General features: G+C 35.6%; 1 protein-coding gene across 7 annotated transcripts in view; it reads right to left on the bottom strand.

Moving 5' to 3' along the window:
• Positions 1–26,150, bottom strand: part of TFDP2 (transcription factor Dp-2) — a 162,333-nt gene that overhangs the window by 100,245 nt on the left and 35,938 nt on the right. For 5 of the 7 annotated variants that reach the window (XM_072792432.1, XM_072792429.1, XM_072792430.1 and 2 more), the window contains exons 2-3: positions 14,157–14,274; positions 6,712–6,778 (exon numbers count right to left, since the gene is read on the bottom strand). The exons of 1 other annotated variant lie outside the window; for it this stretch is intronic. In XM_072792432.1, the coding sequence (XP_072648533.1) occupies positions 6,712–6,778; positions 14,157–14,171 (82 nt within the window). In that variant the 5' untranslated portion in view covers positions 14,172–14,274. Of the gene's footprint in view, positions 1–6,711; positions 6,779–14,156; positions 14,275–26,150 lie in introns of those variants that run through there. One more of the 7 variants, XM_072792438.1, reaches the window with a different exon arrangement.

Below are 26,150 nucleotides of genomic sequence, written 5' to 3'. Positions count from 1 at the left end.
AAATTGCTCTGCCGGGGTTATAAAGGAACAAGTGGAGGATATATTGCAGACCTCACTCACCTGCAAAGACATGAGCAATTCATCCCACAGGTGCAACTCTTCTAACAGCTGCTGAACAGGCAGCTTCCCAGAGGACTGCATATAACTTGCAGGCAAGTATACACACATGCCAGGAATATCAAACATATAGACCACCCAATAGCATTTGCCTCTCAGATAATTGAGAGATCCTTGATCTTCACCAAAGATACTGATGGACTTTCAACACCATACATAGTGAAGTTCTACATTACAGTATTTTACCTTCTATTTTTCTTAATAATGCACAATTTCATGATTTATGACAAGGACATACAAATACTCAACTGCTTTTAATTCCTCTACTACTCCCCTGGTTATAAGTGAATATAATTATCTTCAGGCTTGTTCTTATTTTAATTAATTATGTAACTTTTAAGCCTCCGACCCTTAAATAGGTGTCTTAAACAGCTCAGAAACCGTATTCACTAAATTCCTTAACACCGTTTTCAACAAGTTTGGTAAGTTCTTTCTTTACACACTTCTCAAAGATGAGATAAACATTTTTATTAAAAGTCTGGAAATGTATGGCAAAACAGACTCCTGCAGTTCAATATTTACTGAATATAATTGTGCTGGACACCGAGCTAGACTCTGAAGACAAAAAGAGGAAAAAGGACCCTGCTCTCAAGGAGCTCAGAGTTTAGCAAAAGAAAAGGGCAAGCTATAAAGAAATACAATATAATGTGATAAGAACAATAATAAAGTATGTATAGAGTCCAAAGGTTAACACAAAAGAGGCATAGTAAGGAGGAGCTACAGAGGAATTCGTGGTCAGCTAGATTTTAAAAAGCAAATAGGAATTTGCCCAGTGGCCAAAGGAATCATGGACAGAAGGTAAGGACACATTCTTTCAACAACATTTCTACTTTAGGACAGATACTATGGGATAGATACTTTGAAATACCTGTCCTAGAGATATAATGATTAATTAAGACAAAGTCTTTGACTTTACAGAATCAGAGGAGGGGGACCAATAATAAACCAGTCATTAAAGTACAGTGTGATAAATGCTACCACAGGGATAAGGAGAGAGTAGTAGAGGATTATGGGCCAGGTGGAAATAAGACCTAAACTTAGATGTGAGTAATGAACAGAAATTAGCCAGGTGAAATATATCAGGAGTAGAATGGAGGGCAATGTCGGGGATCACGGCATTCCAGACACAGAGAAGAGTATAGAGATGGGTAAAGACAGAGACAGACAGAGACAGAAAGTGAAGAGAGACAATGTAACTCAATGTGGCAGGAGAAGAGGCATCTGAGATAATGCTAAAGATAAAAGCAAGAAGCACATCACAAAGGATTTTTTTTATTTTATTTTTTTTAAAAAAGATTTTATTTTTAACCAATCTCTACAGCCAATGTGGGGCTCAGACTTACAACCCTGATATCAAGAGTCGCACGCTCTGCTGATGGAGCCAGCCAGGCGCCCCAAGGATCTTTCAAATCAGAGTTTGGACTTTATCTTGAGGGCAATAAGGAACAACTAAACTAGTTTTTTACTAACATGGAAAGACTGTTCAGATTTATGTTTGAGAGCTATACCACAGTAAATGAAAGAGAAAGAAATAAATCTGGAAGTACAGCAGTTGCAGTAATCCAGGAAATGGTTTTTAGCAGTCCAAACTAAGATAGTAGCAACAGAGATAGAGAACACACATGGGGAGGACTGCAAAACTGAGGATGCAGAATGAACAAGCCTTATAAATGATTTGAATGGAAGCAGAGAGAAAGAAAACGGAATCAAAGATGAGGCCTCAGTGTCTGGGCAATGGATAGATACCACTATTCAGTCAGATAAGGAAAAGGGGAGAGTGTGTTTTGAGAGGGTGAAATACACTTGATCTTAGCCAAAAGGCCAAGAAATGATAAGAGAGTGAAGTAATCATTTTGATTCTGGACAGACTGAGTCTGAGATGCAGGGAAGTTACTCAAATGATGGTATCCAATAAGCAGCTGGGTATATAACAACTCAAGACAAGGTTTGGGTCAGAGATATAGATTTTAGTAAATGATAACTAAAGCAATTGAGAATAGATGATATTGCCTGGGAAGAATGTACCATATGAGAAGAAAACCTAAGACAAAACGCCATGGAGATTTAGAAGACAGAGCTAGGAAGAGTAGACCAAAAGAGACCAACCAAAAAGGAAGATGAAAATATTAATATGAGGAAAGGGAGTAAGCACTTAATGGAATGCTTGCTATGTGCTAGGTGTTGTGCTAAATGATTTATGTGCACTACTTTACCTAATCCTTCAACACTCTATGAGCAACCTAATATTATTAATCTGCATCATTACAGATGTGGATACTTTAGCTTAGAGAGATCAACTTGCTCAGGTTTACACATTGCTCAGGTTACGTTTAAGAAGTGCAACCAAGATCACATCAAGTCCTCTAGAGTCCTTGTTCTTAACTGCCTCACTGTACTACTTTTTAGGAAAGTCTTAAAAAGTGTGTTATCACAGACACACAGAAAAACAGTATATCAAAAAGAAAGACACCATCCCAGCAGCAATGAGTTCACCCAGCAGCACCAAGATCTTGGTTTCTAATATTTTCCATTAAGAGGAATCAGGACTCTCTGGAAAAATGGCTGATCTGAGGAGTGGGCAGGAAATATGTAAAATGAGCCTGGAGCATCTTGTAGTGCTAAAAAGTAGGAGTTCAAAACAAAACCAAACAAACAAAAAAAGAAAAAACCCACGACAAGGTACATAAAGTCAAAGGAACGGAAAACCAACTGAAAGCTTCCAACGGCCACAGTTGCAAGAAGCAAAAAATTAAGTAGCATTGGACAATATAACCCAGAGTATAAACTAAATATCATCAGTCCATACTAATATAAATAAAGAGGTAAATAAATAAATAAGAGAGACAAATCTAGGGTGCAGAAGAATTCCAAATAATGATGTAGATACTTCCTCTTACAGAGGTAGAACAACCTCTCCATTCCTCAAACATGGGCTCCACATAATGACTTCCTTTCAAAGACTACAGTATGGAAAGGGGGAGAGGGGAGAGAGTCACTGTACAGTACAGAAACATGACAAATGCTACCTCAGCCAAGTGATAAAGGTTCACAGCAACAATGATAAGCCAGTTAACAGTATAGACCTTTGATATGCTGTGATGAAAATGGCACTTTATCTCTGTGGTTTTTCTCTCAAAAACTCATAACCCTAATCTAATCATGAGAAGCACATGAGAAAAATCCCAATTGAGGGACATTCTACAGAATCCCTGAAAATTACACCTCAAAGCTGTTATTAGAAACACAGAAAGCCTGAGGTACTGTCACAGCCAAAAGGAGCCTAAAGATGATGGTCATGAAATGTAATGTGGTATCCTGATAGCTCTCCTGGAACAAAGAAGAACATTAGCTGGTACGCCTGGGTAGCTCAGTGGTTGAGCATCTGCCTTTGGCTCAGGGCATGATCCGGGGTCCAGATATTGAGTCCCACATCGGGCTCACCTATGAGGAGCCTGCTTCTCTCTCTATGTCTCTGCCTCTCTCCCTGTCTCTTATGAATTGAAAAAAAAAAATTAGCTAAAAACTAAGGAAATGTGAAGAAGTATGGACTTCTGTTAATCAACATATGTCAGTTTTCATTTATTAACTGTAAAAACTGTACTAGCCCAATATAGGATGTTAACAGTAGGGGTATGGAAACCAAGGAGTTTATGAGAACTCTCTGTACTATCTTTATAATTTCTCTGCAAATTTAAAACTATTCTAAAATTAAAATGTTATTTAAAAAAACAAAGGGGAAAATTTTGGTTTCAGTGTATTAATGGAGCCAAAGTTAGATTTCATCGGGCAGAGGGGTAATCCAAAGCTAAGAATGGGATCATAAGTGTACAGTTTCTTCCAAGAAGTCTGACAATAAGGGGGAGATCAAATCAGAGCTGGAAGTAGACATCAAGTTAAAGTGGTTGGGGGATCCGTGGGTGGCTCAGTGGTTTAGTGCCTGCCTTTGGCCCAGAGCGCGATCCTGGAGTCCCGGGATCGAGTCCCATGTCGGGCTCCCGGCATGGAGCCTGCTTCTCCCTCCTCCTGTGTCTCTGCCTCTCTCTCTCTGTGTCTATCATGAATAAATAAATAAAATCTTTAAAAAAAATTAAAAAAAATAAAGAAAGTGGTTGTTTGAGTGTTTGGGTTTTTTTTTTTTTAAAAATAAAGGTATAATTCAAATACCAATAATTCACCTTTTAAAGTGTACAATTCAGTGGTTTCCAGTATTTTCACCAAGTTGTATAACTATCACCACTATTTACTTCCAGGACATCTTCATTACTTCAAAAAGAAATGGTATAAGCAAAGAAAATCTAAATATATAAAATATGGTCACAGATAAGAAGAGTTCACATTGTTAAGATGTTAATAAAACCAAAGTAATTTACAGATTCAATGCAATATCTATCAAAATTCTAACAGTCCTTTTCACAGATATTGAAAAGCTGATCCAGGCAGCCCAGGGGGCTCAGCACCGCCTTCAGCCCAGTGCCTGATCCTGGAGACCCGGGATCGAGTCCCATGTCGGGCTCCCTGCATGGAGCCTGCTTCTCCCTCTGCCTGTGTCTCTGCCTCTCTCTCTCTCTCTCTCTCTCTCTGTGTGTGTGTGTGTCTCTCATGAATAAATAAATAAAATAAAAAAAAAAAGCTGGTCCTCAAATTCATGTGGAATTTCAAGGAATCCTAAATAGCTAGAACAATCCTGAAAAAGAAGAATAAAGTTAAAGGATTCACAATTCTCAACTTTGAAATTTATTACAGAATGACAGTAATTAAAACATTATGGTACTGGCATATGGACACATAGACCAAGGGAAAAGGATAAAAAGCCTAAAAATAAACCCTCACATATATAGTCAATTGATTTTTGACAAAGGTGACAAGACCACTCAGTGGTCAAAGGACAGTCTCTCAACAAATGGTAATGGAAAAACTTGAATATCCATATTCCAGTTTGACTCATATCGTATACAAAAATTAACTCAAAATGGATCAAAGACCTAACAAACTAAAACTATAAAATTCTTAGAAGAAAGCATTGGGGAAAACCTTTAGGACACTGGATTTGGCAACCATGTCATGGATATGACATGAAAAACACTGGCAACAAAAGAAAAAAATAGATGAACTGGATTTTAGCAAAATAAAGAACTTTGGCACATCTAAGGAGACTATAAAGACAGTGAAAAGACAACCTACTGCATAGAAGAAAATATTTACAAATTATCTCTTTGGAAAAACTGAAAAGCATTAAGGCTTGTGGTATCTCTTTTACTGTCTCATAACACATACTTAAATTCTCAGAATAATTCTACAGACTTTATTATTAAGCAAGACCTTATTATACTGAAATACAGACTTCTCTAGTCTTCTCTCCAGGGCATATACTCTTTCAGGAAATTGTTTCATAGCTATCTCTATTATAATGACATGTATTTTGTTCCTACCTTTAATAATGAAAAATTTCAAACATATATAAAGGAAGAGAGAAAGGAATAATGAAACCCCATAGAGCTATCACCCAGCATAAAGAATTTAACCAATTCATAGATAGTTTTATCTATAGTCCTACCCACTTTACTCTTCTTCCCCCAGATTATTTTGAAGCCAATCCCAAACATCCTATCATTTCAACTATAAATATTTCAGTATGTTATCGCTATATACTAAAAAATACTGTTGAATTTTGACATACAGCAAGATACAGTGTCTTGCATAAATTCTTGTACTGCTACGTCAGACTCCTGATATAAGCATTCCTTCAGTAAACTATATATTAGATAGAGGAATTCCAGGAAGTAGGGCTATCAAACAAGAAAATCAAGAAAAAAGTGGCTTGAACAGTTAGTTTCAATTGTAAGAGGATTATTTATCAAAGCTAATCTTAGGGGCACCTTGGTGGTTCAGTTGGTTAAGTATCCAACTCTTGATTGTGGGTCAGGTTATGATCTCAGGGTTGTAAGATCAAGCCCCATGTTGGGTTTTGTGCTGAGCATGGAGCCTGTTTGGGATTCTCTCTCCCCACTCTCCCTCTGCCATCCCTCCCACTCTTCCCTCTTTCTCACACATGGGTTCTGGTGCATGCACACACACACTCTCTCCCTCAAAAACAAACAAACAAACAAACAAAAAAAAACAAACGGTGGTTTTAAAGACCTCTTAGGAAAGAGATGGACAAAAGTAACACAAATACCACACACACTCTCAGGGGTGCCTGGGTGGCTCAGTCGCTTGGTTAAGCATCTGCCTTTGGCTCAGGTCATGGTCTCAGGGGCCTGGGATCAAGCCCCACATAGGGCTCCCTGCTCAGCAGGGAGTCTGGTACTCCCTCTCCCTCTGCTCCTCCCCCTGCTTGTGCTTTGTCTCTCAAATGAATAATAAAAATCTTAAAAAAAAAAACGCCACACACTCTCTCTCATCCTAACTCTCTCTGTCTCCCCCCACCTCTCAGAACTTTCACAGGATACAAGTTATTTGGTATATGATAACACAACACAGAAATATTACATAATAGTTATTATACATAAAGTAATACACGTTAGCTGCATACTCTATAAAACAAATGCAATAAAAGTAGCTCAATGCAGAAAATTTCAATTTATCTGTCCTTACCTTTTGTTGGACTGAGATTCTGATCTATAAATCCTCTTAGTTCTGCATTTGTAGAAGTCAAACCAACCTGAATCAAATAGTTTTAAAAATTAAAAATAGGATCTTAAGAATTACATGATCATTTAATAAGCTATTTTATACTTCCTACTGAAGAACCATGTCAAATAATATAGATAGCCACATAAAAATAAATTAACTATATCATCAATATAAGTAGAATTACAAAGAATACATTGTTTGAAATGGGAAAACATGAACTGTCCAAATTAAAATAAAAATGATGAAATAATGTTACTTGTGTGCAGAACTGAAATCTATAGATTTTACTGATTTTTTTTGAAGGTAAGTTAATGTGGCAGCAGTCAAGTTGCCAATAGATATACCAAAATTCCACCTTCATGATGCCCTTAATTTTTGCTGTTCATAATTGCTGCCTATAGTACTTTTTTTTTTGTATAATACTTTTCAACATTATGATATGTAATAGATCACGTAAAGGCCATTAATACCACACCACAGAGATGAGGTCTACTGGTCTCAAATCCAACTGCTTGAATTCATACTCTGCCTCACCAAGGCTACTAGATGCATGGTCATGGTCAAGTCACACAAGCTCTCTACACCTCAGTCTCCTCAAATATAACTGAAGGGTGTTAGAAATGTTTACCAGTTTAGGTTATCAGAAAGATCAAGATAATTCTTGTAAAGCATCTAGCACAGTATCTGGCACAAAGTGCTTAAATATGTTAACCTTACTATTAATATGATACTGGAGGGACTATTTATAGCAAGTGTGTTTGTAAATTCACCTTTAGACCATTTATTTCATTTAATGTGATAGCCACTGGACTTCTTGGAATCATAGAGTTAAATGTGATAGATCATCAGAATTTTAAAAAATTTATTATAGAGCCAGGAGGAAAAAAACTTGACATAAAGCAAGATTCCAATAAATTATTCTACTATTACTATTATGTTATTGTTTTAATCCTTGTAGATTTATAATCTTCAAATATCAATGCTAACTTGGTATCTCCAACATCCTTTCAAAGTTCTAGCACATCAAAAAGGTTTTAAAGCACACAGAGCTTTATAACTTTGTATCTGTGCACTTAATGTTGTTTTTAAACTATCCACTGCAGCATTATATATTCTTCATTAGCACTCCTTTGATACTTTACAATTTCATAATGTAAGAGCTAATTATTTCATTATTTAGTAATTCAAATGCACTACTAATAGCTATTTCTTTTTGTCAAGAGATACGTTACCAGAAATATTTCTACATATCATTCACATCATGGAAAAGTATTCTGATGCAAACCTATCTCTAGCATCTAATACTAATTTTTATGACAGCAGCTAAGTGGAAGACATCTAAAATGCAGCTTCTCAATTTTTTGTAGACAATGGTGCAGATACTTAATTCTATCTAGCTTCTTATAAGTATGCTATTAGAAAAAAAAAATAAGTATGCTATTAGAAGTACTCTTTGCAACAAATTACCACCATAAGAATTGCTTACAAATATTAAATGTTAAGTGTTCAATTTGTAAATGCCAAGAGTTTACTGTGGCATCTACTAAAATGTCTCCTTAAAAACAAAAACAAAAGCAAAAACAAAAACAAAAAAAAAACCTTTTCTGCTATAAGAAGACAAAACTTTCATTGGAGTTCTACTTTAGAAAGAAAGCAAAGAAGGCAAAGACAGCTTTTAATATTCCATGCTTAATACACTGTGATCATTTAATACATGTATTAACAATAATTTCAAAAGCATCAGATTATACTCTTTGTTATTATACAAAGATAACGGCAAAAACCTCAACTGAAACCACATATTCACAGTGGAGAGTTCACAGTTACTGGGTTACTGTTATGTTTAAACACCTGCTCTTTTAATGGCCAACTTCTGCAGAGTGAGGCAAGGAATGAATTTGGAAACATTTTAAGCAGCAGTATATCTGCATCTTAATAACCAACAAATTATACTCTAAAAAAGATAAAGGTCAATTTTGAGTCAATACTATATGCTAATTTTGGTCCAATAGGTGGAGAGGAGGTGTTTTTTTAGAATTTATATAAATATTACTAAAGTGTAGTTTATATAAAAACTACTAAATACTACTAGAGTGTATTTAGAGTTTATATAAATACTACTAAAATTAAAATTTCAAAAATTTATTAATCTCTGCTTTCATAAACACTTTATAGTTTAAAGACAAAGAAAAGATTACTCGGGTATAGAAAAAGTAGAGAAGGAAAGGCATTTAAAAACAACTATTCTTTCCTTCTACTATTTAAGAAGAATATAATAATAATAATAGTTCACAGACCTAAAAAAGTGAACTCATTTTATGTAAAATTTTCCACCTAATAAGGTTCTGAGAAAAGTTTTCTATTTGGATATTCAAACACTGTGTTGTATACTGCAAGCAGTCACTAAGTGCCTGTAGAATAAAAAATATCCAAGACCAACTTTTAAGACTCAAACCATATTTCCCATTAATAACATTATAATTTTACTGACATTTAACATTTTAGATTGACAAAACTAAAAGAAAACAAGATTCAGAGTGAGATGATCTATACTCTAAGTTCAGCTCTGCAGTCACAAGCAAGGTGATCTTGGAACAGTCACTGCTAAATGGAGACGATAATACATATGTGCATGACAAATTCAGAGAGCTTCTTAGATCAAATTAATTAATTATGTGAATATGATAGTGACAAAGCAATACTCAAGTTATTCAAATAGTAATGCTTTTAACTCTTCTGACAATTCACAAAAGAGAGATGCAAGTGACCAATGAACATATACAATGTCTGTCTGACCTAACTAGTAATTGGAGAAATGAATAAATTACATACCATTTTTTTTTTTTTTTTGCTGATTACACTGGCAAAGATTAAAAAGAAAATAAAGGGAAATGGCACTTTAATTCACTGCTGGTGAATATATAAATTAGTGTAACCTTTCTGAAATGCAGCTTAGCAACATAAAACAAAAGCCCTCCCTCACCCAAAGCATAGCTCTTTGGGCCACTAATTTCATAAGATTTTGCCTTATGGAAATAATCCCATGAGTAAGTAAAAAGAAACAAAGAGCTAAAAAAAATAAGGGAAATAATGTATAGTTAACATCAGGAAACTGGTGTAAATATGTCCATACAGCAGATAACATAAAACAGTCATTTAAAGTGATGTTGCAGAGATATTTAGACAAGAAAAGACATTTGTCATAGAGATTAAACTAAATATTAGGTTATAAAACAGTATGACCTCATTTTTATTAAAAATATATACATACATTTTGTTATACATACATTTTGTTATACACACACACACACACACACACACACACACGTATATATACCAGATGTCTTCCTAGGCAAAATTCTGCTGATAATCTCTAGGCTAGTTTCTTTATCTGTATTCTCTATTTCTGTAATGAGTATCATGGTTTACATATTTTTTAAAAGATGCTTGACGAGGCAAAAAATACATGTCAAATTACCTTTCAAGATTCTTTATTGTACACTGAATGAGCTGAAGTCAGAACACACCTGCATTTGTGGTCATGAAGAGTAATCAGTGGATACTAGAGACTATTTGACAACAATTTTATCCCAGAAACAATGAATTTACTGCCTGCTCTACAGACCTTCCTTTTTGCAAAATGATCCATCCCACAATCCATGTAGCTCTAGTATGACTGTTAATCTTTGGGCCTCAACCGTGCCATGTCAGCAGAAGTGGACTCATGACCAGGATATGCCCCACTTCTTTCTCCACACTGGCTGGTCTAACATGTGGGCCAAGCAGGGCCAATCAAAGTTCCTCTGTGGACTTGAAATATAAATGCCAAAAAAGGGTAAGTTCCTTCTCTCCTACTGAGGTAAGAATTGTAAGGACAATATAGGGCATTTTGCTACCATAGAGAGAGAACCAAGAGATGGAAAAAGGAACACAAATCCCTCCCTGACATCACCATTCAGTCTCCTCAATTCAGATGTGTTTGAAGCCAGAGTACCCCAGACTCTTTAGTTGTGTGAATAAATATATTACATTTTTTGCCTTAAGCTCTTTTGAATAGGGTTTCTATCATTTGCAATCATGAGACATACTATGGCATGGGTAAGACAAAAACAACTCTTCACAAAAACTGTCCTCATATGAGATATGTAAAATGAGAAACAGAAAATAAGAGAATAAATAATTGAATATATGTTTAATGATGCCTCTATAAGACCTCGGCAATCTCTTCCATGTCTAAGAGTTTTTACTTCTCAGTGTCATGTGACACAACTGATCACTCCCTCCTTCTTAAAACACTTTACTTGGCTCCAGGTCATCAGGATAACACTCTTTCTTTCCTTTCCGGTCTTTTTTTGAGTCTCTTTTGCGGCTTCTCCCCAGATGTTAGAAAATCCCTGTGCTCAGACCTTGGGTCCTCACGTATAGTCTATCCATTCATGTCCTATATACTCTCATGAGTACCACAGCTTTAAAATAACTTAATATGAAATGACTCCAAAATTTCCATATCCAATTGCAACCTTCCTCCTAAGCTCCAAAGTCATTTACCAAACTACCTACCCAATATCCTCACCTGGACATCTTTAGGTCAACCTTAATATGTTCAAAATGATTGTTGAGTTTGCCACAAAATCCACAGTTCCCCAAGAGTTTCTCTTCTCATTAAACAGCATAGCCCTTTATCCAGTTACAACAAGCCAAATACTGAGAAGTTTTCTTTAATTTCTCCCTGCCTCCATATCCTAATTACTCAGTAACTCCTGATGTCTGTCCTTTCAAATACAACCTAGATCCAGCCACTTTTCCCTGTCTCCAATATCATTACCTCAGCCCAAATCATACTCTGCTGTCTGAACTACTGAGACAAGTGCCAAATGAGTCTGCTTCTACTATGCCTCTCTTCAGTCTATTCACTTAGCAGCCAGGACAAACTTTCTAAAACGGTAAGTCAGGTCATGCAACTATTCCATCAAATCTCCAGTGGCTTCTTACTGATCTTTTAAATACATACCCATCACCCAGTCTTTGAGGCTCCACATAAGCTGGCTCCTGCTTTCTTTCTTACTTCATCTCCTACCACTCTTCCTTGCTTCTACTTATAAACCGGTCATCTTGCTGTTCCTTGAACAACTACACCGTTTCTTGACTCTACCTGGAATGTTCTTCTCCCAGATATTTGTATATCTGACTTCCTCTTCTTGGATTGAGACTCAAGAGCATTTCTGTCTAAAAGTAATTTCCTTACAGAGAACTCTTCTGAACACCTAAATTGAAAGAGCTCTCCCTCTTCTAACTTGTTTTATTTATTTTCATGACATTTACCATTGCCTGACATTATATATGTACTTATTGTCTTCTCTCACTACAGACACTATAAGCCCCAGGAAGCCAGAAGCCTAGAACAGTATCACGTACATATATTGGGGGCGGGGAGGAGAATGAATTGCTCATGGTATTGTGAACTAGTATAATCTTTTCAGTAATTATCCTGACAAAACATATTAAAAGCCACAAAAATGTTCTTCTCTATTGTAGAATGGTTAGTGATTTGACTGGTTACTTTCAGACAGCCTATTTCAATTCTTTCCCACATGCATCAGCTCAGCCCAATCTGAGGTTTGACCTCTTCATGTCCCTAACTCTATATCAAAAGAGGATCAGCTCATCACTTATCCTCTCCCGAGGTTGCCAGAGCAGAAAGAGAAACATATTTCTCACTGTTTGATTTCTTCCAAATATACAAACAAAATAATGCGAGTAGGATTACCATTGGTTCAAATGCCTTATGTTACTTTAGGGAAACAACTTTTAATATAGCAAACTGTACATATGACTAGGAAGATGATATTTGACTCAAGGTACATTTTGAGCCAAAATAGCTTGCTATTTGAATGTTAACCATCTTGTGGTTCAAGATAACTTTTACCTCCTTTTTTTCCTAAGGAGAAAAAAGTTAAGATAATATCCTGCAAAAAAAAAAAAAAAAAGATAATATCCTGCAAGAAAATTCCCAATACACAGACTAAAACTCTACTTCTTCTTTTCCCCAAATAGCGCTTTAACAAATATATATAACAGCTGTAAATTAAAGCAGAGTATTCCTGATAATTTATTCTAACAAAAATAGTTAATGATAATGAAGCAAAATCTGTATCTGCTTATAGCATGTCATAAGCAAGGTTAATAATAGAAAAATAGATAAATCAAGAAGGGTTTTTTTTATGCTATTCTTTAGATGCATAATGGACAGTATTTGGAACTATGTCTGGCCGATAAGGAGACTTTTCACACAATATAATGCTTGCTTCTCCCAGTCACAATTAAATAAACCACTAGTAGATACTACACTTAAACAGTGCCAGAGGTCGACCCAAGAAGTCTGAAATTGGAGCTGACATGGATCTGTCAAGCTGCCTTCCTCCTTTTCTTTGCACCTCTCTTTCTCTGAACAGGCTGGTTCTGTAACACATACATTGAGATGCTGCCTGGAAATCTAAGGAGCATGATTTACAGAGAGAGACAGAATATTAAGCAGCTGCACACAGATAAGCAGAGATAATAAACAGGATATAAATACTGCTTCAATTCCTGGTACATTTCAAGTTCTTGCACCCAGATCTTTCTGAGGGCCCACTAAATTCCTACTCTTAAACTCTATGAAACATTCCTGGATCTTTATAATAAATTCCCTTTTTAAGGGAGCCTAAGCTGATTTCTGTTACATGTAACCAAAGACTCCAACAGCATAATCTGGGAACAGTAAAGCCATGATAAGACATTTCCCTATATGTTTTAGTATTTATTTACTGGCATAATCCTTCACATAACTGGAAACAAATCTACTGCTACAGTCTGACAATAAGAATGTAATTTGAAAGGAAGCAGAGTCAGAAATAACAGCCTGAAACAGAGGAAACAAACTGAGTAACTTCTCCAAAACACTGAAAATCTAATGTCTCCTCAGGAACCATCTCATGGAAGACAGCAAGCTTCTTTGGAACAATATCTCAGTACACATATTTCCTTGAGTAAATCCACAAGAAAAAAACTGGGCCAAAGAAAACAGTGATTTTCTCAATAAGGCTAGTAAATCTCCAGCAATACCAAAACAAATTTATTACAGTACCAAAAAGGAGAGGGGTGGGAAACTTTCTAGAGATAGTAATTTTGTAGCTATTGAGAAGGTGCAAGTTGGCAGCAATTTACAAGACTGCTACAGTGTCCATTCGAGGGCTATGTTCAATACCATTTAAGTTTAGTATCTCATTCTTTGTATAAACAAAAACAATCATAAATTAATGCCAGTACATTGAACTTGATTAATTAGAATAGTGAAGAAAATATGCATAGGAAAAAGTACAACTCACTTTAAAAATACTTACATTTAAAAATTTACAAATACTTACATTTTTTGCCGTCATGTCAAATTGTATTCAATTTAAAATTCTGTAAAGCCATTAAAAAACAAACAAAAAAACAAAAATAAAAAAAACTTTGTCTTCAACAATTCTTTAAAAGAACATCCTGTTAAAGGGGGGAAAAAAGAGGGAATAGTAATGTAATAACAATAATAGGCAATGTTTATGTCATATTTACCCTGTGATATGCATTGTTCAAGTGGATTATTTAAATTAATCCTCACAACAACACTATCAGATATGTACCATTTTAATCTGAATTTTCTAAATAAAAACTGGGGCTTACAGAGATTAAATAATTTGACCAAATCAACTGAGCTAACAAGTGATAAAACTCAGGCTCTGAAATATCATACTATGTTGCTTTAGATAACACACTGAAAGAAATAGCCAGTACCAGGGTTGAGGCAAGAGAGGTTCAAGATAAGACTAGAACATTTTATTGTACCTACAGTAAGGAAGAGCTCAAAAAATGATGGAGACATAACAAAAGTATACAGGAGTCCGCTGAAAGGGCCAACAACTGGACAATTGGGAAAAACTGAGCACACTGATACACTGTTCAGTGTATCACTGATACACACTGATACAAACTCTTTGAATAAAAGAACAATCCAGGACTTCATACTGATAGAAGCAAATAATGAGGAAGAAGGGAAAGCTCTTCTTTGCAATATGATACCAAATAGTAAATATAAACAAATAATGCAATTAGAAAGCTACCAATTTATAAACATCACAGTAGTAACTGATAGACAAGGATTATCAAGAGATAGTAAAGCTTTAGTGGGTGAAAGTGGTAAGAAAAAGGATATTTACATAGTCTTGAAATATCATCCCACAAAATACCTATTAATTCAAATTTTACAGTGAAGAAACCTGGCACACAACACTTAGCCAAAGTGATCAAGGCTACCAAATGACCACCAGCAATGACACAAACCAGTATCATGCATCTCTACAAATGCACTGAGATGGATACAACACCACTTCTGAGATATTTCTGCCCAAAGCATAATGTAAATCTAATCATGAGAAAATATCAGAGAAATTTGAATTGAGGGGCACTGTATAAAATAATGGACTGAACTTTTAAAACATTTTTGTGTCATGAAAGAAAAAAGGAACCTGACAAACATTCCAGATTTAAAAAGACGAAAGTCACATAAAAATTATATTCAACACATGACCCTTGACTAGACTCTGGACCAGAAAAAAATAATTGCTGTGAAGACCATTACTCTGGCAACTGGAAAAACTGAAATACATTCCACACACTGGTTAAGAGTATTGCTTTAGTGTCCATTTCCTGCTTTGATCAGAAGGCTGTGGGGGTTTTTAAGTGAATGTTCTTGTATTTAGAAAAAATACACCAAAATATTAGAAGTACAGAGATATGATAGCAGCAAGTTACTTTCAAACGATGAAAATATATATATAATCTGTATACAGAGAGAGAATAGGAGTGATGATGCAAGTGTGGCAAAATGCTGGCAACTGGATAATCTGGGTAAAGTGTATTCAGGAGTTCTTTGCCCTATTTTTGCAAATTTTATCTCACAATTATTTCAAAATTAAAACTTTAATAAGACTTTCAAAGGGAGGGAAAAAATAAAACTTAATTTTGAAAAGATCATAAACAATAGGGCTTGAAGAAGTGGAGGCACCGTTTGCCTCATATACTACAATCTGATTCTGCAAGTAAAACTTTGTGGTTGAAAAATATATATCTTTACTTTTCAATAAAACACTGAACTTCTAATTTTTCAGGTGCCTGGGTGGCTCAGTTAGTTAAGCATCTGACTTTGGCTCAGGTCATGATCCCAGGGTCCTGCAATAGAGCTCTGAGTTGGGTGCCCCCCTCAGCAGGGAGTCTGTTTGTCCCTCTCCCCCTGCCCCTCCCTTTATTCCTGTGGGTGCGTGCACACTCTCTCAAAAATAAATAAAATCTTAAAAAAAAAAACACCTGAATTTACAATATTTCTTTTTTTTATTTTTTAAATTTTTTTTTTTTTAGATTTATTTATTTATGATAGACATAGGGAGAGAGAGAGAGAGAGAGAGGCAGAGACACAGGCAGAGGGAGAAGCAGGCTCCATGCAGGGAGCCCGACGTGGGACTCGATCCCGGGACTCCAGGGCCAAAGGCAGGCGCTAAACCGCTGAGCCACCCAGGGATCCCCTGATTTTGCAATATTTCAATGATAAAGAAAACACAAATTAAAAAAAAACAAATAAGACCTGGACTACCACTATGATTTTCACTGTCTCATGGTAACTGTAGATTTGTTCACAATGTCTAAAATGATCTAATATGAAAATCAAGTTCCTTTGCTAGAACTGTTTTGCATTCATCAACTATTTGTTATTCTCTTCAGTATTAAAAATATCAGATAAATAAGAAAGCGCAAGTTCCTGACATCCGATTCACTAATACCTAACATTTTAAAACTAATAATTCAAGATATGAGTATCTCCTTTTGAAGATTAATATTTTAGCCAAGCTTGATCTAAGCACAGAACTCTTACCTAATAGGTAGAAAACAGCTCTTTAAGCACATATTTACAAAATTTATCCACACATAATCACCAACAAAGTAGTAACAAATTTCAAAGAGGCAATATTATACAGATTACGGTCTCTGACCACAACACAAATTAGGGATCAACCATTTTAAATAATCAGTTAAAAATCATATATTTAAAAATAAAACTATATTATTAAACAATCCATGAATTAAAGAGATAAATGTAAAATATTTATAACTGAATGACAGTGAAAATATTAAAACTGGCTGGCTTAGCTGGAAGACAATGCAATGCTTGATCTCAGGCTTGTGATTTTGAGCCCAACATTCGGTGTAGAGATTACTCAAAAATGAATAAACAAATAAACTTATAAAAATAAGGAAGAAAATAATAAAACTTGCAAAGTGCAGCTGAAGTAGTACTTAGAAGTAAATTTATATTTCTCTTCATTCATGAAACAATCAACTTAAAAGATTAAAGTTGATTAAGCAATCAACTTAAAAGATTAGATCAGTGAGAAATCGAAGATACAAGCAAGGAGCAAGAATTAATTATTTAAATAGAAACAATTAAAATAACCATTGGTTCTAAGTGTCCTGCTTGAAGCAGGCATCTAATAAATAAAGCAACAGTGTTAGCAGAGTTGAAAAGGACATGGATTTTTACATTTAGGCTCTATCTCAGCTCTGACATTTATTAGCTGTATAACCTTGAGCAACTGACTTAACCAACCGCTTTGAGCTTCAGGGTCCTCATCTGAAATAAAGGTATAGTGAGTCTTTCAAGGTGATGTTAGCAATAAATTAGATACAATCTCTCTTAATGAAAATCATCAGCTCTTCCAAGTCAATGTGTCAAATGTCCTACAGTTTACACATAAACACTGAACACTCCTAACCACAAAAACTTCAATTTTAAATATTTCTAAGGTTACCTTCTGACCTACTGAGATGGAGTTATAACAATAAAAAACAAAAGTGTTTTCCATCAAAGTCTCTGTTATATTTTAGAAACCTGCTGTATCTATTTAAGGCAGATAACTGTTGCCTACCTAGTATCTTTTCCTCTTCTCAGAAGAAGTGGAAGGCGGCAATGTGCCCACTAAGAAAAAGTACTACATTCTCAGTCTCCTTTCAGATGTGCTGACCATTGATATAATTCTGGTTAATGAAATAAAAGCAGATATCATTGGGCTGGGCTACCAAATTCAGCTTGTAAATGTCCTTTTTCCCCTCTTCATTCCAAAGTCATTGTTTTTTTTTTTTTTTTTTTTTTTCAAAGTCATTGTTAAAGTTGCTTGTCTCCATACATCTGCTTCATTACAGTATTCAGTATTCAATATGGTATTCTATTTCTTAATGGCTGGGCTATTGAGTGACACTGTGATAGTTACCCAAATTAAAAAAAAAAATTAACAGTGTTAACTATTTCAGCACACAATAGCAAGTGGTAACCAATAAAATACTGCTTAGCCACATTAATGAGTCTGACAAAACAAAACTTAATTTTGTTCAGCACTCCCTTTGTATCCTCTCACCAGAGCCAAGTACAAATGAGAACCTCTAAATGTTACCTAAATGATAAATGTTTGAAACAGAGCCAAAGTGCATGGATTTCTTGAGTAAATTTACTTTAACATCTTTATGCCTCAATTTCTTAATCTACAAAACAGTAACAAATAGTACATCTAATTAATTAAATGAGTCACGACATAAAAATTTATTAGGACACTACCTAGCACAGTGTAAGCCCTCAATGTTAGGGAAAAAAGCAATTTGCTGGTTTTTTTTTTTTTTATGACAAATTAAGGTTTCTTTTTCTAAAATAACACATAACTCACTCATATGTAGTTGAAGTAAAAAATACCAGATCACAAATCTAGTTTTAAAAGGAAATAAAGGGATCCCTGGGTGGCGCAGCGGTTTGGCGCCTGCCTTTGGCCTAGGGCACGATCCTGGAGACCCAGGATCGAATCCCACATTGGGCTCCCGGTGCATGGAGCCTGCTTCTCCCTCTGCCTGTGTCTCTGCCTCTCTCTCTCTCTGTGACTATCATAAATAAATAAAATTAAAAAAAATAATAATAAATAAATAAATAAAAGGAAATAAAGTGTCTAATTATGGTTAGGAAAAAACTTTTGTAAAATTAAGAAAGTAGGCTATAACTTTATTCTTTAATTTATTCATCCAGTAAGCACTGAACACTCACTATGTGCAAGGCACTAATCTGGGCACTGAAGACATCTTAGTAGATGAGAGAAACAGCAAGCATAAACCTTCAAAGGTAATTTAAATTATGTAAAGTTACATTAAAAGAAATGGGAGGGCAGCCCAGGTGCCTCAGCAGTTTAGCGCCGCCTTCCGCCCAGGGCATGATCCTGGAGACCTGAGATCGAGGCCCACATCGGGCTCCCTGCATGAAGCCTGCTTCTCCCTCTGCCTGTGTCTCTGCCTCTCTCTCTCTCTCTCTCTCTCTCTCTCCCTGTGTATCTCATGAATAAATGAATAAAATCTTAAAAAAAAGAAAAGATATGGGACTATGACAGATCGTCTCAATCAATTAAAAATGAAGTATGGTTTGAGTGAGAGTTTATAACCTTTCCTTTAAAAACACACATCTCTAAGTACTTCTAGACTTTTGCTTTTTCTTAACATTGTTTTTAACCTAAAAATTATTTGCAACATATGACATAAAACCAAGTATCTAGAAAGTAAATAAACATGGCACTGAATGTCTCAAAAAACTGCCATTTTTGGTGGCACTGGTGATTCTCAAACCAGTCATGTGCACTGATGCATTAGGTTTTATCCAGGCTCAACAATCGTACTTTTTCCTGTCACCAAGCTCTTCAGTTGGTTAAAAACTAAGTCAGATTTTTTTCTTCCAGCTTCATGAACACATTATGTCAAGCTCAAAAAGTCAATCATTGTGACCTCACCATCTGCCATGATCTCTTGTCAGTTTCAGACAATGCAACTCCCACAGATGGTCTCAAAATGTAAGCCCTTTTCCTTTGCAATCACAATTTAGCAGCTCTAGGCACAAAGCCTTTTAAAATGATACAAATGAAAAAAAAATAAAATGATACAAATGATACGATAATCAAAATACAGAGAAGAAATAATTATGGATAAGTCTGTAGAATTAACATCACCTGAGTCAGGGTATATAGACTTTCTAACACTGCTGAAAAAGAGGCTATGAAAAATTACATTTCAGCAAAGGCCGCATATTTAAATGAAGACATTACTAATTTTAAAAACACACCTATGTTTCAATGTCTGGAAAATATACAAAACAATAAAATAAGAAAAAATATCAGCCACAGTCCCGCCCCTCAAGGGCAACTACAGTTAAGTTTTTGGCATAACTTCCTTCAGTGTTCTCTTTCTGCACTCTAATTTCAGATAAGTGGTATTAGGGAGAAGACATTTTTCATAGAAAGTGATAGTAACTCTTTCTTAGGTGATGAGCAGACCTAGGCACTCTCCTAAGTGCTTCACGCGTATGATCTCCTATCATTGACACCACAACTCTATCAGGTAAATATTATTACTGGCCACATTTTACAGTTGACAAAACTGAGCTTTAAAAAGTTGAAGTAGGGATCCCTGGGTGGCGCAGCGGTTTGGCGCCTGCCTTTGGCCCAGGGCGCGATCCTGGAGACCCGGGATCGAATCCCACGTCGGCTCCCGGTGCATGGAGCCTGCTTCTCCCTCTGCCTGTGTCTCTGCCTCTCTCTCTCTCTCTCTCTCTCTCTCTCTCTGTATGACTATCATAAATAAATAAAAAAAAATTAAAAAAAATAAAATAAAATAAAAAATAAAAAAATAAAAAGTTGAAGTAATTTGCCTGGTTAACCAACTGTGTAAATGGCAATGCCAGAGTATCAACCAGGGATCTTAGACCAGCAGACATGTTCTTAATCACTATGCCTATTTACATAAAATATCTGACTTGAGATACAACAGATTCTCAAAATATAAAAAATATGTAATTACTGTTATAATAAATCGATAGAAGAGGATAATTTACTATACCAAAAAAAATCCTTAAAATTTTCATATGGCACATGTCACATACATAGATTTTAACCCTTTTTAGTTCTTTCTTTTTTAAAGTATAATATTAAATAGAAATTTCTTTATTTTTGAGAACACAATAAACTTCACTTTTTAAAAAAGATTTTATTTATTTATTCATGAGAGACAGGGAGAGAGGCAGAGATATAGGCAGAGGGAGAAACAGGCTCCCTGTGGGGAGCCCAATGCAGGACTGGATCCCAGGACCCTGGGATCATGACTTGAGCCCAAGTCAGACGCTTAACCACTGAGCCACCCAGGTGTCCCTTTTCTTTATTTTACAATTACATAGTATTCCTTTACATCATAGTATAATTTACTTTACTAGTCCCCTGAGATGGATATTTTGATCTCCTAAGTTTCCAAACTAGTAAGAGTAACTACATTCTAATGACTCAACTCTTAATGTCTAATTTAGTCTCCAACTACCTCTCCATCTCTGTGTTGAATCAGTTCCCCATATCCTTCTCTAATCTAGTTACCCTGGTCTACCGTCAGTTCCTCAAAAACATGCTCCTCTGGCCTTAGGGCCTCTGCACATGCTGTTCCCTCAGCCTGGAATATTCACCAAAGGTTAATTCCTCTTCCTGCAGATCTCAATGTCACTTCCTCAGGGAAAACCGTCCCTCCCTTCCTACCCAGACTAAATCAGGGATCTCTCTCTACTTATGCTCTCCTACTTTCACACCAGGTTGTCATTATTTGTGTGACTGTCAGAATGTGGTCTCTGCCAACTAAAGAGGGCAGTGACTCTGTTTACTATTAAATACTCAGTGTCTGGCACATGGTTGGAATTCAAGTGGTATTTGTCTTTTGTTTTTAAAGATTTTATTTATTTATTATGAGACACAGAGAGAGACAGAGAGGCAGAGAAACAGGTAAAAAAAATAATAAATAAACATGAATTTCCTAATTAACTACTTCATGACAATTACTGCTACTACAGTAGACAAAAATGATGCAAAGAAAACAAGCAAAATAAAGGACCGGGACTCCAATAGTTTTAGAGAAGATTTCTTTCATGAAGTGAAGTTTGAACCAAGCTCAACAGACAAACTTCGTAAACCACTGGCAAAGAGAGAGGGTACATCATAGCGAGAAGGAGCAACCAGCAGGGGAATGTATATAGGAAGAGTGGATGGGAAGTTCCAGAAACTGAAAGAATATCTAGAGACCTGAAAACATAGGGCAAAAGGGAGGGCTGCTAGGAGATGAGTTGAAAACCAGAGAGACCAGAAGTGCACAGTGAAATGTCACATCATCGGATTTTTTAAAAAATCAGATTAGTGGGAAGCCTCAAAGATTTTAAATAGGGAGCCAAACATCTGACCTACAGAAATACTAAATTATCTTCACTTTGGATTCAGTAAAAATTATTTGCAACCTAGTTATTTAAAAACAGCAATATCAGCTATATTCTAGAGTTCTTAGTAACTGAAATGCTCACTCATTTCTTGGATACATCAGGTAAGTTTATATTCATCATCCACAATCCATTTATCTAACAAACAACCTTTTTTATTTTTATTTTTTTATTTTTTTTTATTTTTTATTTATTTATGATAGTCACAGAGAGAGAGAGAGAGAGGCAGAGACATAGGCAGAGGGAGAAGCAGGCTCCATGCACCGGGAGCCCGATGTGGGATTCGATCCCGGGTGTCCAGGATCGCACCCTGGGCCAAAGGCAGGCGCCAAACCGCTGCACCACCCAGGGATCCCCAAACAACCTTTTTTAAAAATATTTTTTTAATTTATTTATTCACAGAGACACAGAGAGAGAGAGAGGCAGAGACACAGGCAGAGGGAGCAGCAGGCTCCATGCAGGGAGCCCGACGCGGGACTCGATCCCGAGTCTCCAGGATCACACCCCGGGCTGCAGACGGCGCTAAACCGCTGTGCCACCGGGGCTGCCCTCTAACAAACAACCTTAACCCACTGAAACAAAGTCAAAGCCCAGAAATGAGAAAAAAGAAAAGAAAAAAGGTGGCCCCAGCTCTCGAATTAGCTCTCACAAAAACTATGCACTAGTCAGTAACTCAAGTTTTCTGGACTTCTCTCATGTTATCAATTTTAATTAACATCAAATTCTTAGTAAATTTGCTTATCCTGAATTTCAGGCTTCAAGCTAATTATATGGAGTAGAAAGATGTGGTAATAAGGAACAAATGGGTTAGGCAGCGTTATAGATGAGTACATTAGCAAGGCAATTCACAACTGACAGCTAATACTAAAGGAAGATTAGACATATAATTACATTTTATGAAGTAAATTCACTGAAGTAGAATACCTCCCCTATTGTGACAAAATTGGGTTTATGGTATGTTCCTTACATATGCTTCCATAATAAAATCTAAGTAATATTTCTGTTTCAAACATTTCACAGGTCATAGCATTTATTACTATACTCGTTGGAAACAAAAATCTACAAAAAAACTTATTTCTGCCCTGAGCAAAGAAATAATATTAGAAGATATCACCCAAATATAAAACAAAATCACATTTCAAATCCTGCCAAGACCTAACAGAAAGGTTCTTTTACCAAGCAGCACAAGCCAAATTTTAAGCCATTAATTCACATGGATTAAATCACTTGTTGCACATATGCTCTTCAGCAAAATTGCACTTCCAGATCAATGCAGCTTTACATTAGTAACACAAATGTTAAATCTTATCCCAACTTGACCCATCATAACAGGCAAGATGAGTTTTTAAAATATCATTTGGGTAGTAATATAAATTTAGACAAAGTACTGTATAAAGAACTATGCAAGCATCAAATGTCCAATTTACCCAAGACCCCAAGAAGACAAAATTGGAAGCAATCAAAAAGGAGTGATCTGGGAAGAAAACAGCACAATTTCTAATTCTCATTTAGAATATCACTGTACTTCTATAAGCACCTAATCTATATTCAAATGAAAATGAAATAATTTTATAATCAGCATCATTTTAAGAGCTATTTGTTATGTAACTCCTCAAAATAATCCTACAGAATAGTTATTATCTCCATTTTACAGGAGGGAAAAGTGAGTCAGAAAGCTTAAGTAACTTGCCCAAGGTCACAGGGAACCAAAATTTACAATAAAGTTTACATAAATGAGATGTTAATATACATGTTTTCTGATATCACAAGATGAGTACCAAGCAGTCTTCATCTTAAATTTAAGATTTCATTTTATTTTTCATTTTAAAGATTTTTATTTATTCCTTTGGCACAGAGAAGAGTGAGCACAAGCAAGGGAAGCAGCAGGCAGAGGGAGAAGGAGGAGCAGACTTCCTACTGAGCAGGGAGCTGACAGACAGGACCCTGGGATCATGACCAGAGCTGAAGGCAGACGCTTAACTAAGTGAGCCCCAATTAAATTTAAGATTTTTAAAAGATTAAAGAAAGTCCGTGTTATTTATAAATGTTGAAGAATAAAAATTATCATACAGTTTAAAATGATCTAAAAGCAACCTCTGGAAGAATGGCAGGGTGTAAGAACATTTATCTGACTTTCATGAGCCCCCACTTAAAGATAATTATTGCTTAATTTTTATTTCTAATTTGATTTATTTGGTATTTACTAAATATTTAATAAACCAATATTAACAATGGTTTAAAAAGGAAAAGGACAGCCAGAAAGTACAAAAAGGTGCACATTAAAAGGTCATCCTCCCAATGTTGTTCTTCCATCTATTTTCCACCTATTCCGTTTATACCTCTGCATGGACAAGTCACAATAAAGTTTCGTATGTTTCTGCTCCAGGCTTCTTTAAGCATATATAGGCAATTTGAAACCAGTCTAGTAATCCCTTTTTTTAAAAAAGCTGAATATTTAGTTATCTTACTTTTTTAGACTTAACAATATAGCATTGAATGAGATCTTGCCAAATCAGTACAAAGAAAATATCCTCATTCCCTTTTACAACTGCTTGTAACACTCAACCAGTTCCTTCCTGTGGGAATTTGGGTATCTGATCATTTCTGTTATTAACAACAATTCAAGGACTAGCCTTATATATACACAGTTTTGCATATGGAATTCTTTGATCTAATGATATATACATGTATAGAAATGTTGCTAAACTATCCTCCATAGGTGTGAAAATTTGCATTCCAACTGTCAGTATATAAAAGTACTTGTTTCTCCATAGCCTCACCAGTACAAAATATTTATTAGTATGTTTATTAAAGCATTTTTTAGAGGAACCTAGGTGGCTCAGTTGTTAAGCATCTGCCTTCAGCTTAGATCAAGATCCTGGGGTCCTGGGATTGAGCTCCATGTTGGGCTACCTGCTCAGTGGGGAGCCTGCTTCTCCCTCTCCCTCTGCTCTCTCTCTTGTGCTTTCTCTCTCTCTCAAATAAATAAATAAAATCTTAAAACACACACATACATCTTTTAAATGGCACTTACCTGCAATTTTACTTTGTTCTTTTTTAGTTTATTTCACTATCATTACTTGTCTACTTCTTGATTTGATCTTTACAATATGCATGTCTAATTCCAAGAAAAAAGACCTACTGTGTTTTTATTGGATCATGTCAATCCTCCCTAAATTAATTTAATTTATAAGTTTCACATCTTTAAAATGTTGAGTTTTCTTACCTAAGACTATAGTATATATTTCCATTTATTCAAATCTCCTTTATGCCCTTCAGAGATTTAATTTTTTTTTCTTATATAGGGGTTAATGGGTTGAACTGTGTCCTCCAAAAAGATATGTTCAAGCCCTAACCCCTGGTACCTAGGACTGTGACCTCATTTGGAAATAGGATCTTTGCTGATGGAATCAAGTTAGGATGAGGTCATACTGGTATTAGGATAAGCCCTAATCCAATATGACTCATGTTGTTCAGAACAGGAGAAGACACAGAGAAGTTAGCTATGTAGAGATGGAGGCAGAGATTGGAGTTATTATGCCACAAATCAAGAAACACAAGGAGCTACCAAAAGCTGAAAGAGGTGACAAAAGATCCTCTCTTAAAGGCTTCACAGAAAGTGTGGTCCTGCCTACACTTTGATTTTGTACTTCTAGCTTAGAACAGTAAGAAAATAAATTTCTGTTGTTTTAAGCCACCTAGCGTGTAGTACTTTGTTATGGCAGCCCAAGGAAACTAATACGCTAGGTTTTATGCATTCTTGTTATAGCTATTCCCAGGTTTTGTTGCTGTTTTAGCTGATTGTTTTCCTGTTATGCGTGAAATTCTCATAGCTTCCAAGCTGTTTGTATGTAAAAAGTTACAGATTTCTATTTGGTAATTTTATACCTCACTACAGAACTGAATTTTTTACTATTTGTAGTAGTTTTTCAGTTGACTCTTGTACTTTTCAGGTATAAAATGATATAAAAGTAGGTATTTTTGGATCTTTCAAGTTCATACAACAATG

Source organism: Canis lupus, chromosome 22, assembly GCF_048164855.1.
Source record: "Canis lupus baileyi chromosome 22, mCanLup2.hap1, whole genome shotgun sequence".
Lineage (NCBI taxonomy): Eukaryota > Metazoa > Chordata > Mammalia > Carnivora > Canidae > Canis > Canis lupus.
Note: the sequence above shows the minus strand (reverse complement) of the source record. Positions and strands in the feature narration are given on the sequence as shown.